Genomic DNA, 15,938 nt, shown 5'->3' on the forward strand with positions numbered 1-15,938 from the left:
GTGGACAAAATTTGTTTGTAGAGGTCGATTCTTCCCTTCTTGGGAACTGTACCTGGACGATCTACTGAAACTGGTATCTTTGTGACTTAGTGATGATGCTATTTACATTACTGAAAGGGTTAGCTAAATTCTATCTTCAATAGAAATTAGGAAGCAGGTGAAAAAGTAAGGGTTCTCTTTTGGTTCCTCTGTGAATTTATTTATATTCTTATGTAAGGTATCCTGTTTGATTTACTGGTAAAAGTTCATTCATTCATTCATTCATTCATTCATTCAAATAGGCTTAACTACCATAGTTATCATGGTCATGTCACATGGAAACCTGTAGTTTTGTGATGGGTGATAACATAATTCGCAGCATTCTCAACAACTTACAATGCCCAGAATTCTTCAGAGAAAGCACGGCATCTAAACTGGAAAAAAAAAACCCTGATGTAAGTTGGTAGTGTGGGTAAGCCGTTATTTATTTTTGTTTCAACATACAAATACAGCTACCCCTAGTTTTTGTTTGACTTAGGTCTTTCTTGACCTAAGGATACCTGGGGCTGATTCACATAACCACATTTTAGTTCATTTTCCATCTCTGTTCACTTGGTAATCATCCGTGATAGAATGTGGAAACAGGAAAGATGGCACCTGATGGCCACAGTAAGCTTAGATACTAATTTAGCTTGTTATTCCAAACACTCATGTTTGCTTTAATCAGCATCTGGGGATTAATTTACACAACATGGTTTTGCTTAAAATTTAAGTGCACACAAATGTCCTGTTAGTGCAAGCCAATTATGTGAAGATCCCATTGCATACTGAGGGCCAAACCATGTCTAACATTAAATGTATGTAAATTCATGACACCTCTTGGTTTTTCTCTCCCTCCCTCCTACACACTCACCCATCCACCTCCTTCATGGTTCTTTGTAAAGAGATAGGCCCTAATTTAGCTCTAGTCACATGCAACAGCCTTGGATGAATATGCACATCCCTATCGGCATCAAAGTCCAGTTCAAAGAGATCCAAAATATAGCACTGCAATACAGATGTCGATGTGTATCCAGAGATGCAGAACTGAATGTACAGAAGTCTCCTTCCATGAGCAGATCTCCCTTGCTGGATTGGTGTAATAATGTGCAAGGTGTCAACAGTAAGTAATTAGGAGTTCTTGCTAATAATAACATTGTTGTGTCAAAATATTTTTTAGTTATATATGAAATAACATCACCTCTTAAGCAAGTAGGACATACATAAGAACAAAGAAACTTGGCAATACACTTGCAACTATCTTACATTATTCAGTATCACAAAATTCATATTTCACTTTCTCCAGGGATTTTGATGTTTCTTTACCTTCTTTCAGCCTTTTAAGCGCCCACTATATTTTTCGTAGCATTTGTAATATGTATATTAATAGGTCACTTATTTGATACACAGTCAGCTTGGAGAGTTGTTCTGCCGGATAAAGAATGGTGATCATTTATAATGGTTATATAATAGATGAATACTGGATAAAAATTAAGTACCCTATTCAGCAGAACAGGAATGAAATGTCAGATAGATGACATATAAAACAGAACCCTCTGAAAGGAGGATAAAAAAATAATAATTTTATCGTGAGTTCAACAACATATGCCAAATGATATGAAACAGCCGTATTTGCAAGTATTGGTACCTTAAGATTTAAAGGAAACTTTGGTCCCACTTTACTGGGAAACCCACACTGCAAGAAAAGAAAATGGCTGACATCCAACATTGTGGGACTTCCCCTCTCTCATCCTTCTGTACCCCCGTGCCCCCCATAGTCTTCAGAAGGCCCCCCAAACCTTTGGAACAAATTTTGGAGTCACACATGGGAGGGCTGCAGAAGGGAGGAGACATCCATTCTATCAATGGTATTCGTCCTGCTGGCGGATGGCCACCACTGGATTTTGCCCACTGTGATTTTTTCTGGAGTATAAAATTACCACCATAGTCTTAACATGCACAGAAGCAGGCTTTGGAAAACACACACCCTGCTAGGGAATTGTGCAAGGAAAGATGTGCTGTGTATATATGGTTCTTGGGGATCTCTGAAACCATCATTTAGAGCTGTGCGTTTTGCTCCTGACATTAGACTGTGAACCTTGAATGCAGTTCCGAACAGGAAACAGCTGTTTGAAGTGTGGACGAAACACAGGTACATGAAGTTGGGGGATCTTGATTTCAGGTCCCATCCTGTGCAAATGCGTGCAGTCAGTATCCCATGAGCAGTGCATTGCTGTGTATCCCTCTCTCTGAATGACAGTATTAGTTGAATGGGAATTGCTTAACTAAGTTAACATTATACCAAATACTCCAACTAGAAACCATGCAGTGGAAGCAGATAACTTTGAAACTTAAAAATAACATCACAGATTATTCAGATTATAGAGAATAAAAATTTATTTGCTATAAAATCAGTTGTATTCTTTCTTGTCTTTCCACTCTTTCTATTAAAAAAAATGTTGTTGGCCATCTGTGGAATTTTCCAACATATGAGTCTTTCTGTATTCAATCATTGTAGCACATCATTCCAAAATATTATGAAATGAGCGAGATTTAATGAATCTGACAAATTTGTAAGGGCTAAGTGATGAATAGGAATTCTGTGCTGAAGTTTACACTCTGATTAATGTCGACTCTCTAGGTAGCTTGGCTTTCTGAAGCGCTCTGGACGTACTTAGTACCTTAGTGTCTTAGTGGCTATGGATTCTGGTGACTCCACTAAGAAATAATGAGGAAAGTTGTGGAAGTGGGGGGAAAACAAGTCAAAGTTGGTGTTCTGCCTATTCAGGTAATATACTGCATTTGGGAGACAGGTGATACTGGTAACATGGTACTTACCAATTTGGACTGGGCAAAATTATGCAATGTCACACAAAGTAAAAATGACATTTTTATCTTGTACCTGATCATTAAAAAAAGAGAAAGAAGAAAATGTATGCTTAATTCAAAGACATCAGTAGCTCATTGCATCTGTGAATTCTAGTCCCAGTTCCGTGCGACTTTTTGTTTTCCCAACTCTGCATCAACTTGATTGACATAGCTTCCTTACACGCCACTCTTCAAGGCCACATCTTGTTGGTTCTGTGTTTCATCAATTGCCAGGAATTCATCATGTGCGCCTGTTTGGTCCTCTGGCTTCTCATTGTGTACCAAATGCACCATTTCTTGAGATTTACTGGCGTCTCCATTCAATCCACCCATGTTTTTCTCATCTATGCCTCCTTTGCCATTGTTGATCACAAGCTTCTTCTTCTGCCCACATCTAATGGAAAGAAAAACATGGGAAATCAAAGTATACAGTGACATTCTGAAAAAGTAAATTCCAGTGCTTTTGTCTGGGGCTGGCTGCAAGCTTTAACTGAGTATTTTTTAGGGGCCAAGTTTAATTGCTGAGTGCAAATTTTTAATCAGGACAAACGTTTAATTTTATTTTAATGATGGAACAGGAAATAAAGATACATTTTTATTGGAAAACCACACAGAAGCCTCCCTGAATATTAGTTCACCCCGACGTTTTAGTGAACCCTTCTATTTAGATATCATTCAAGAGACTCTCCTGTTCACAAGATCATGCAAAAAATAGGGCTGTGCCGAGACCTCTTTGGGTTGTACAAGTGGTGGTGAACAGAGGGCCAAGGGAAGCTTTTGCCACCATGGCTGATGATGGTTCAGTCCTGTCATTTGGCAACGCTCTGTCCTTGTGACTCCCCTCAGCCAATTAGTGGCCATGTAATTCCCCTTTAAGCCAGCAGCTAAATGGTTTTCTGAGAGTTTTCCATAGGGAATACTATAATATACTGGGCTCGATGATCTTATAGGCCCCTTCGAACCCTACTATTCTATGATTCTATTCTGCATTGCACCAATCAATGCTCAAATCTCACTTTATATTTTTCCCTAAGCATGGATACCCTTTTTGTTGCTGTTGAATTTTTATTATTTATTTGCAGTTTCCAACAATAAGTACATCAATCCCATCCTCCCATCCCCAAAACAAACAAATAATGGATACCCGAGTACAAAATACAGAGGTCTCGCGTCAGTTGTACATGGTACTTTCTCATTCCTCATGATCAGTTCTAGGACTGAATTCTGTTTTTCTACCACCCTCTCTTCCCCAGAACGGATGAGCTGGTGCTGTGTGCCTGCACTGCCCAACTTCTACATCAGGGGTTCAGCAGAGATAAATGTGCTTGTATTTCTTTCATACTTTTGGAGCAGCACCTCTGTGTAGGGAAGGCTTATACAGTATGTCTCATAGGCATTGTTGTGTGACTAGTTTGCTGCAGCCAATCGCAACTTCCATCAGTGTACTTCAAGTGTGAAACATCTGCAACCAGAGCCTTATTTCTTATATTGAAGAAGAACCCATTTCCTCTGGAGATAATTTCTTAACAGATGCACATTTTGGGAAGTGTGTGTGGGGGGAGGTGTTGTTTGCAGTGGAGGCTTGTGGGTCCGATGTCAGCGGGGCTGTGCATATGCTCTGGGTTTCAGTCAGGCGCCGAACCTATTGGGTTCAGCACCTTGGATAGCTCCGTTACAGTTCTGTCTGACACCCACAGCAGATTCACAGCCCCACTGGCATCGGACCCACCAGCCTTCACTGGGGGTTTATTTTTAAAAACTGTTGCAACGAAAAGCCTTTGCGATATGAACTTTGGAAGTTACATTGAGCCTCAGGGCATGCGCTTCAACACGAAACCCAAGCGGAAACTATGAAAAGGTAAAACAAGTAATCATAAGACCAACTGATATATCGAACTGTGTTGCTCATGTTCCAAGCATGCCCTGTGATATGATGAAATCATAACTAGAGAGGCTACGGCTAGTGAATCATTCAGTAATGAGTTAGAGTTCACACTGAATATTAGGGGTTCTCCTGTTACAAGCACCTCTGAAGCCACTACATGACAGACTTCTTGGAACCACGCTTGCTTGAAGGGGTCAGACAGTACTTAAGACTGGTTTACAGTCTAACTGAAAGAACACATATTTTCCCGTGTCAAATTTTAGACTGTGTACTCCTCAGGACAGGGACCTGTCCTCTTATATTTTGCGAAGCACTGTGCACACCGATGACACTATCTAAATAACAATAATAATAATAATAATAATAATAATAATAAACCATTTTTGTTATTATTATTAGAAATGGAGCAATATAGGTGTCATATAAATTCACAAGTGTTAAGAACCCATTTGATTTTTGACTGACGTAATTTTCGCTACTTCAGAGGAAGTTGCATTCAGTTCTGTTCCTAAGTGCGTTTGCATGTTCAGATCACACAAACCTTCTCCCCGTCAGAAGCAAACAAAACATTCACCCCATTTGCCCCCAGCTGTTATAGGCCGACAAGGCCATCGCCAACAATCCATCAGTGTAGATTATTGGGGGGGCGGGGGCAGAGGGAAGGAATGAACAAACCTCCCCAAACCTGCTTTGGTGTTAAGGGATTTAAGCACGTACTCTCCTTACTGAGTTACTTTTTACATGAGGTGCGCAGCCCTGCATCTGCATGAGCTATGGAATCTAGTTGAGTCATTATTCACCAGAAGATGCCCTATATAATCCATCTGTTTGAGAGCCTCGTGTGGCACAGAGTGGCAGGCGGCAGTACTGCAACCGAAACGCTCCCCACGACCTGAGTTCGATCCCAGCGGAAGCCGGGTCTCGGGTAGCTGGCTGAGGTCGACTCAGCCCTCCATCCTTCCGAGGTCGGTAAAATGAGTACCCAGGTTGCTGGGGGAAAGGTAGTCATGACTGGGGAAGGCAATGGCAAACCACCCCGCTGTAGTCTGCCATGAAAACACCAGCGCAAGCGGCGTCCCTCTAGGCGTCAGTAATGACCCGGTGCTTGCACAGGAGGAACCTTTCCTTTCCTTTTGGCCTCTAGTACTTGAATTAAAGGCAGGGGGAGGAAGGGGAGACAATGAGATCCAGAGGTCTCATCTGGACTCCCTGGTTTATTAGCCAAATCATGGTCTCCCTGCTGCCTTATAAACATCATCAACAAAGGCAGGATTTTGAACATCGAAAAAACCAACAGAGGGAAGGGCATGACTTATAGTGTGATTCTATAAACACTTATCTGGGAGTAAGCCCCACTGAACTCAATGGGGCTTGCTTCTGAGTGGACATGTATAGGATTGCACTGTGTTTTTAATTCGGTGGTGAAGCTCAGGTACACCAAACCCCTGGAAACATTCCTATTTACACCTGCCTCCACTAGGCTTTAAAACATGGCTGTGAGTTTTGGTATGTATGTAGCATTTAAACTCCTGATATTCTAAGAAAAACAATGTTGTCATTTGGAAAGCAGTAGTTTGTAACTACTGGCCATTTTTGAGGAGATGCTGTCTGCATTTGATCATGGTTGGTCTTTGCTTGTCTGCTACTTTATAGACAAAGGAAGAACATCAGAAAAGAAATTAGCATGCTCTGCTTTGGAAAAACACCACCCTCACTGAAAGATCAAAGATTAGCATAAGTCAGTGAGCTGTAACGTTCACATTCAAATTTATGAATCAAGTGACAGAAAGGCTAAACCAGCAGGAAATATGTTGGGTCTTAACTGTAAAACCAGCAAATATTCTGCACTGGGAGATAAGGTCAAATCTTCCAAATGCATTAATGTGACTTGGATAGGACTGGGATGCAGAATGCAGAATGCAGTCAAGGTGGCCACTCTGAACACATATTTAACAAAATAATCTTTCCAGGGAACTCCTACCAACTATTCTATCTATCTATCTATCTATCTATCTATCTATCTATCTATCTATCTATCTATCACCCATTTGGCTGGTCACCCAGCCACTCTGGGCGATGTACAATAATAGAAACAGTTTAAAACAATAAAATTATACATTAAAAACATCATATTTCTAAAAATACCCTAACAAATGCCTGCCTGAAAAACCACGTTTTTAATGCGTGGCAGAAGCTCATTAAAGAGGGGGCATAGTGGAGTTCCCTAGGGAGGGAGTTCCACAGAGTGGGGGCCACCACAGAAAAGGCCCTCTCCCTCATCCCCACCAGTCTAGCTGTCCTGGCTGATTAGTCACTAACTTGAAGGTGACTAGCTGGTATAGCTGGCTAGTCCCGACTCAAATAGGGAAGTATTATAAGACCATCTGGGCCGCATCTACATGGCACTGATTTCATAGTTTGCTCAGTAGGAGCTGTGCAGTATTAGCGCTGTGAATTAACAACTGGGGTGGTAGATGGGAGGGTCAAAATGGGCTTCCCAAGCAGGGAAGAGCAGAGAGCGCAGAGCTGGGGACGAGGGTGCGCAACTAGCAGGCCGGACTTGTTTCCGAGGAGGTGTTCGTAACAAACCCCGCGTACACATTTCTGAGGCGGGCAGGCAAGCAGGCAGCCGCTGCCTCTGGAGAATGAGCCAGTGCTGAGAGCAGAGAGTGCAGAGCTGGGGAGGAGGAGAGAACGAGGAGCACGTAGTCTATTAACTGCCCAATCAACACCCCCGTCCCCGCACAAACACAGGCTCAACGAAGTGCTTCTGAGTACATGTTTATGAAAATCATCCACCCTGGCACCTGCCCTTTCTCAGCTGCACAGTTTCGAATCCACAGGCATGCAGCGTTTCTCAGCTGTGCTCCTTTGTAGCTGAACGTCTCCACTCTCAAGCTTGACACTTAAAGTGTGAGGCGCAGCAACACTGAAGGCAATGACTTACTTCCCGGTAGACATGTTTGCCCTCTGCTCTCACCCGGCCCCCCCGCCCCAGGCTACTTTCCCTTCCACCAATCAGTGCAGCTTCCACCAGCCTGTTTCTGCATGCCTTTGTAACTGCGGAGCTGCGAAGGAGGAGGAACAGGGAGGGTTGAAAAGTGACCATCACTAATGACGCTGTGATTTTAATCCGAGGAAGGGACAGACAGCTCAACCCCACGCAGTGAACCTGAAGCAAGTGAAAATTTCGCAACAAATGGACTCTGCGAAAACCCGGATTTCTCCCTGAAAACCATGATTGGGCTGTGATGCAGCGACTGCGTCATCTGTCGCAAAGATCTTCCCTTCGAAGTGGTGCCGGGGCAAATGGCTCATGTAGATGGGGCCCTGGAGTGGCAGGGAGACACTTCCATGCTGATCTTATCGACTGCATGATACTTTTTCATATGGGGTAATTATCTACCCCATAATCATTTTTCAATGAGGTTACTGGAGCTCCTCCTGCCTACAAGCAGTATAAGAGATATAGAATGGAAGGGACTCTAGCAGAGTACTATTATTCTGCTGGGCGATGGATCTCCTGGAAGGTACAGCCACTTTCAAGATGGAGAGGTAAAGGCGATGTCTCTGAACTGGGAGATACAGTCAGCCAGAGTGTCTTTAGCTGAATGAAGATATTTAAGAGCAGACCTTAATTTCATTTTTCGTTTGCCTACAGTGTGCTTTTTGATGAGGTTCTCACGAAGGAACGAGCTGCTCCTTCCTCTGCATTTTCTAAAGATGTCACATCTTAGACCGTCCCAGCAATAAAACTAATAGAAAGTTCTGGCATCAACAAATGGAAGATTACAAAATGCGTTCCTTACCTTCTTCGACTGTTCACAGCAATGCAAACACCAAGTATCAATGCCAGTGCCAAGAGGGAAGCAACTACAATAAGCCAATCTGTGGGTGGAAGTGTGAGAAAGAAACATGCAAACATTCATTTGCTTGTCATCTGACAATTGACATAGTATCTTTGATGATCCCACTCTGCTTCCTTAAAATATTCGTATTTTATTTTATTTTTTATTATATGAAATAGAATTCTCGTACATTGTGAGCTTCCTGTCAAGGTTGGTTCATATATGAACGAAACCTTCCCTGCACCAACAATTGTCTAAAAGGGTGCATAACTGTGTGGAGAAATTATTGTACAGAGATCTACAGCAGACACTGATAGCTCCATGAATCTGTCTAATCCCCTTTTGAAGCCACCCAAGTTGGTGACCATCACTGTACCATGTGGTACCAAACTCCATAGATTAACTATGTGCTGTGTGAAGAAGTACTTCCTTTTCTCTGTCCTGATAAACACAGATATGAGTTCTTTCCTTTAAATCAGGGGTGGGCAACTGCAGAGGGTCCACATTGGACCCTAAGAAACCTTCTGGGGGCTGCACCTTCCCCCACCACAGCCACAAACGGAAGTGGCAATGCTGCAATTGGAAGTGGGGGCTCAGCTGCATTCCCAGTGATCCTGATGGGAAACAAGGCATGTGTGGAGGACGCGCCTTGTTTCTGAGCAGGACCACTGGGAAGCCTGTGGCACAGCAGCTGCACCATGGAGGCAGGGGACCTGGTGGGGGATGGAAAACACTGCCTGGTGGGCTGCATGTTTGCCCGTCCCTGCTTTAAATCAGTAAAATTCCTGTCCCTTTAGTATAGAGTAGGACTGTCCAAAGCTTTCCCTCCTCCCTTCATCTAACCTTAAGAAGAGCCATACTGAATCAGACCAAAACTTATCTAGTCCAGGGTTCTGTTAACACAGTGGCCAACCAGTGAACTGTGGGAAGTCCACAAGCAGGGCATGAGTGCAAAAGCACCGTCCTGCACCATCCAGAAGAACCTTCTATCTAGATGAAAATGGAGGTGAGAACTTCAGGGATATTCCGGTGGGTGGTGTGAAAGTCTTTGAGCGTAGGGATGTACGAAAGTCACTTGCCTTTTCAAAGGGTGACATTCGCGATGGGGGGGAGGCGCTCCATCCCTCCCTGGGAAATTCTCTCCAGCCGACTCCACTCCGTGGAGATTCCGTGGAGCTGCCAGCCAGGGCTGCCCACAGCCAGACATCCGGCCGCTGGGCAGCCTGCAGGGATGCAAATGGCGGCTACCGTAGCCGCTGCCATTTGTGTCCCTGTATTTTGCCGTGATAGGCTACGTAAATATTTACGTAGCCTATCACGGCAAAAAAAAGGGAACACAAATGGCAGCCGCCGTAGCCACCGCCATTTGCGGTTCCTTTTTTTTTGCCGTGATAGGCTACGTAAATACTTACGCAGCCTATCACGGCTTCCGCAGGAACGCAAATGGCGTCCCTGCGTTAGCCGTGACAGGCTACATAAGTATTTACGTAGCCTATCACAGCTATAGTGATGAAGCAAATGGCGGCCACAGATGCAGCCGCCATTCACAAAGCAGTGCGAACGGCACCGGGTAAGTGTCCCGTTTCACGCACCTTTCGCGGGGGGGGGGCGCAGGGGGGGTTCGTTCCGCCACAGATTTCAGGGGGCCGAATATACTGGCATTCGGCCTCACCGAGATCTGTGGCGGAATTCTCTGACATCCCTATGTGAGCGTATGTCACACATTACAGCTCAATCAAGTGTAAGAAACATGGTGGCATGCCGCTGAGTTATAGGATCTAAGGGGTTAGCTGTGCTGATATCTGGTCATAACATAGACTCTTCCAAAGTTAATGTGATAAATCAGACATCCTCAATGTGGCCCCCTCCAGATGTGTTGGACCACAACTCCCATCATTTTCATGCTGCATGGGGATGATAGGCATTGTAGTCCAACACATCTGGAGGGGGCTGCATTGGAAAAGGCTGTCTTAAGTACAAATAGCTCAAAGTAAGCATCACTGATATACTGGGGCTTAGTTCCAATTCGATGTGACAGAATAATGAAGTTCCTCACATGCTCCCTCCTATTTCCTGCTGTACTGAATTTATGAATATCTGAACATACAAAGCTGCCTTAAATTGAATCTATTGGTCTATCTGGTCTAGTCTTTACTTTTTTTTGCCTGGCAGCCAATTCCAGGATCTAAGGCAGAGATCTTTCCTCACTCTGCTGCCTGAGAACCTTGAATTTTAATCCCCAAGGATTGAGTAAATGAAACGAAATGAAATGAATGAATGAAGGTTTAGCCTAGGACCTTCTACATGCAAAACATGTGCTCAACTGCCCATTCCAGTGGTGGCAATGAGAAGTGCCGGCACAGGCCCAAATGACTTCCTGATAGACATAAATAGCAAAAGTACAGTAACCAACCTGGTATGTGAGCTTGGCGTGGTTGGCTTTTTGGTTGCTCTCCTGGAAAAGGCGAGATATCCTCTATTCCCGTATGGGACACTTTCTTTCCGTGTTTATTTGGGTCAGGACCTAGATGAAAGACATTCATTATTGTCAGAAAGAATATTGTAGCTGTGGCATATGAATCTGGAGCCTATGCCCTTGCATTTTCACATGATAAATACATGATATTGTTCAGGGAAACACAGGAAGTGGCTGTGTTCAGTTTTCTAACACAGACACTGTCTCCTGCCCTCCTGAAAGATGATTAGAAAATGGAGGTATGGTTGCACTCAAACCCCACAGAAATCATAGCACCGGTCTGATAAGGCATCCAAATTCATGGAAGTGGATCACACACTGGGTTTGTTCTCTACCACAGTATGAATCCTGTGTTTGCAAACCTTTTTTTATTAAAGTTAACCTATTTTCATCTGCAAAATGCTGGGGAGCCATGTTAATGACAGCAAAACAGGGCATTCATAGACTGAGTGTAATACTTAATTCTATGAGGTTTCTACATGAAGTCCTTTCTAGATATTTATGTCTAGATGGATTTGAATTTGAAAACCTAGCTGAAGGCAAGCAGAACACAAATGGCCAATGAATACTGGCTCAAGCCCCAAACAGACTTTTGTAATATTCACCCATGCCCCCAAATCACACAGAACACAATTCAAGTCCTGCTGGCCTGAGTTAACAAAAATGTGCAGTATTGGTGATTAAAATGAATATTCCAAAGTATAAGAATATACATTTGGTACTTAAAAGTAGCTACATTAATTTCAGAGAGCAGCACTGCATAGATTGGTCCCTGTAGGATTCCACCATGTGAGTGTCTAGATGTCACATTATGTACAACAGGGACACTACCTGTAAGCTGCAGATGTCCACTGGCAAGCCCCTGGCCAGCAAATCAAAATGGACCAACTAGATTATCCCAAACCGGTCACAAATATAGGATTGCAAAGTTTAGAAAGAAGGCAAGAATTTGCATAGCAAAATATCATCTACAGCAGATTAGAAAAACTAGTCACAACACTATTCTCGCATTATATTTTCACTTTTACTTGATAAGGGCTACTCTGAATAACTGCACAAAAATTAGTATGAACCCTAATCCTAACCCTATGGAGTGGATTCCCCAGGGAAGCTTGCCTGGTGTCTAATGTGCTATTTTTTAGAGCCAGGTAAATGCCTTTTTTATTTTCTCAAGTTTTGTTGTTGTTAAACTGTGATGATATTATTGCTGTTAGTGTTGGCCTGCTGATTGTACTTTTAACTTTGTTAGTTTTTATTTTCTGGGCTGCCCTTAGAATACTTACATTGAAGGGTGGTACCTTGAGGCAAAGGAAGGTGGTGTTGGAAAAAAAAAAAAAGGGGGAGCTCCCAGTCTCCAGAGCATCTGCTGGAGATTGGGAATACAAGTTCCAGAATTCCGAACAGGAAACTGACCTCCTGAGCCACATTTCTGCAAGGAAAAAGGTCCTACTTGTTCCTGAAGGGAAAAGATGTTCCACTGGGGATTGTGCGCACCCATCACTACCTGGGCTGCCTCCCCTGCCCTGGGCCATTGGGGCAAGCAACAGAGGGAGTGCTACCGGGGGATTTTTGGGTGTTCAAGCAAACACTGGAAAAGCCCCTCAAGGCATTTCAAGCGTTCAGCTGAAACACTCGAAAAGCCTTGATCCCTTTTTAGGCAGATAGGAGAGTGGTCAAAAGACACATCCAGTCAGCTCAACAGGGCTCAGATGACCACTGGGGTGCAGATTGGAATAAGCATCCAATGTGTATTTGTATCTCTACTAGTTGCTGATGGCTTGGAATCTCACTGGCTGTACTCAGGCACTTGACCTCAAGTGTGTTAATTTCAACTGTCTTATTCATATGATAAAAATTAAAGACAGTTTTGCAAGCAGTGATAGACAACTCTCTTATCTTAACATTCTAGTTTAGGTGGTTGATCTATTTAATTAGCTAGTCCTGTATTTGGAATTCTTCTGTGAAGTGTTTTTCTGTAACTTTTAAGCCAAAATAACAGTTCTATAATACCACATTTACAGAGGAGATGTTTCCAAATGCCCCAAACATTAGAAAAGTTGTTGTCTCTCACTCTGTCTGTAGTGATATTTATTGGATGATTAATTAATTTATTACTAATTTGAAAAGAAGCCCCCAAAGGGACGAAAGGGGGGGAAATTATCAATCTCCCCCTAAATGTTGAGAGATTGTTCAAAAACAATAACACACCTCCTAGTGCAAAAGGATTCACTAAATAATATTACAGTCATGCAATTTTGTAAGAAGCTATATAAGATAAACACAATGTATTCAGAGTAAGATTTCCATCTAAAATCTAGTAGTTTCCACACCAGATTTCCCCAGCAATTTGATGTATGAAAAACGAAAGGGTTAGCTGAAGTTCCTGGAATTTATAACTCTTACTAGCAGCAGAAGAAGTTGGATGTCTGTCAGAACCACTGTCAATTTCAGGAAAAACTCCAGGTATAATATAATCCTGAGTGTTATTTACAAGATGTTCATCTTCATTACTCCATCCAGGGCGCAATCCATGCAATTGTGGACCTTGTGTTGATTCTTCATTTTTGGCTCCATCACTGGAGACCACAGCTGTTTTAATGATGGTTGAACCAATTGTGAGCTGGATATTTACAGAATCAAAATGTTTTCTACCAAATTCCTACTATACCAAAAGTTTAAAAAGAGGAAAATAAAGATGGCACATGTTGGTTACAGTAAAGATTAGCTTTACATTCTGATCTGTTATTTAAACCAAACTATCCTCCTCTTACTGAAAGTTGTGGGTTATTAGACGATTTCCAGTAATAATAGATAGAGAAGCAAGTGGGAGACAAAGGAGCAGCAGTGAAAAGTACCCTTGTAGCCCAGATCTAAGCAGCAGTGGGACTGAGAGCTTTTCCCATCTTACATTTATCAAACAGTGCCACTTTCAAGTGTGCATACACATAGAAATATCATCTAAGAAGAAAGTTCATGCATCCCAACTTCTAACAATCTCATTAGTTCAGCACCACAGTTTAGGAGGTAGTGCTAAAAGCTATTATTTGGGGGTTGTATTTTCATTATTTTTCTTGCTTTAAGAAACAAACAAAACACTGACTCAATTACATTTGGATTTTTTTATCTCTACGGAGAAAAATATTCTATAACGAGGAAGCAATTTCTATAAGTGATTTAAACAGTCCAAATTACATGCTAGGAACAACAAAGTAGTGTGAATAATTAATATAACTGCTCTTAGTACCAATATTACAGACGCTTTAATTGTCTAGACCCTTACAAAAAAGCACTATCAACTCATAAAAGGAAGCAATCAAGTCGGTAAAAAGTACACCAAAAAGATGTGGTGCCACCTCACCACATGACCATCTTCATCCCTCAAAATCTTGCAGCTTGGTATTAATACTGACATAAAGACAGTAATGAAAGACATCACTAGGCTCTGAGAAGTATGGAATGCAAAACCACAAAATACACAAAATACAATAAGCCTATTTTGTGAAGTATCATTAGCCCCACGCTATGAAAGACATGACAGCAGAATAAATAGCTGAGAAACACAGGCGTATACAATTAAAACACAAAATGCAGAGCTATACAGTCCTGAACAGAAAAAAACATTATCTAAATTGGTTTAGGAAACTATCCACCTGTACATATGACACATGATTTTCAAAATAATGCATACCAGCATTATTTGAAAAGAGCTGATTTGCTCACATCTTAAAATCTTATGTTCCAAGAACACAGAATGCCCAGCAAAAAGATATGTGATTCTCATAGTCTCTCGTGATCTTGGTAGCCAAAGCCCATCAACAGGGCTACGAATACTGAAATGACAGCAATCATATGTATATGCACATACTTCCTGGTTGCATGCTACTTCTTCCACATAAACACAGGCAAACACCCGCAATAAAAATTAAGCAATACATAATATAAACATTTATAGGGTTATTTATTTATTTATTTTATGTTGTACATCCCTATACCACCCAATAGCCGAAGCTCCCTTAAAGAATATTAAAGAATATTAAGCTAGGAATTTTGACTGGGGTAATTTCAGAACCTGAGTTTAAGGTCATGAGGTGCCACTAGTTCTCTGATTCCTTAAGTTGGTTTTATTATTACATTTTCACATTGTACAGTCCCTAAGTATTGATTTTAACTTATTATTTTCACCAATAAGATTAACCTGTATAGCACTGTATGTTACCATCTCCTGGGAATTTCTAATAAAAAGAGGTTGTAAGTAGCAGGCCTTCTATAGACATATATTTTAGGACTAGAAATACAAATACGTATTATAAGGAATCAGTGTGATTAGATGTTGGGCTCAGGGATAGGTATAAACCGAGCCATGGATTCACCGAGAGGCCTTGGGCAAGGCAAAAACTCTGTTTCAGCTCCTCAGCCTTTCCAATGCTAAGAACAACATACCTCACAGAGTGCTCTTGGGACGCATGAAATTTTGTATGCACTTAAATCAGAGGTGGAAAGTGACAACAGAAGATTATCTCACCTAATATAGACAGGGGTAAGAAAGATCCCACCACCATTCTACTGGATACCTGTATGATCAGTTTTATTTTTTTGATCTATTCCTCTTCGAGGAACAATTCCAGGAAATAAGGCATCCGCTGTGGATTTTGTAGTGTACTTGTCTTCACTACCCCATTGCCTCACTGGTTCTGGGGTTGAATCTTCTTTAGTCCCATCATAGACCACATCTATGGCAATGGTAAAGTAATTAAGAATGTAAAATTTGAAGTAAACCCCCCCTATTAACTTTATTTCACTCAGATCCACTGACCTCTTACTCTCCTAGCAGAGTAGGATCAAT

General features: G+C 42.0%; 1 protein-coding gene across 16 annotated transcripts in view; it reads right to left on the reverse strand.

Moving 5' to 3' along the window:
- Positions 1–436: 436 nt before the first annotated feature.
- CD44 (CD44 molecule (IN blood group)) overlaps positions 437–15,938 on the reverse strand; it is a 97,938-nt gene continuing 82,436 nt past the window's right edge. For 11 of the 16 annotated variants that reach the window (XM_084851418.1, XM_084851443.1, XM_084851427.1 and 8 more), the window contains 5 exons: positions 15,667–15,825; positions 13,499–13,684; positions 11,033–11,143; positions 8,581–8,659; positions 442–3,280 (listed from right to left, as the gene is read on the reverse strand). In XM_084851418.1, coding sequence (XP_084707544.1) covers positions 3,064–3,280; positions 8,581–8,659; positions 11,033–11,143; positions 13,499–13,684; positions 15,667–15,825 — 752 coding nt within the window. In that variant the 3' untranslated portion in view covers positions 442–3,063. Of the gene's footprint in view, positions 3,281–8,580; positions 8,660–11,032; positions 11,144–13,498; positions 13,685–15,666; positions 15,826–15,938 lie in introns of all 16 variants that reach the window. The other 5 variants (XM_084851455.1, XM_084851449.1, XM_084851435.1 and 2 more) reach the window with 2 other exon arrangements.

The sequence above is a fragment of the Heloderma suspectum genome, chromosome 1, assembly GCF_057233095.1.
Source record: "Heloderma suspectum isolate Gila_16-S chromosome 1, 16-S_ref, whole genome shotgun sequence".
In the NCBI taxonomy this organism is placed as follows: domain Eukaryota; kingdom Metazoa; phylum Chordata; class Lepidosauria; order Squamata; family Helodermatidae; genus Heloderma; species Heloderma suspectum.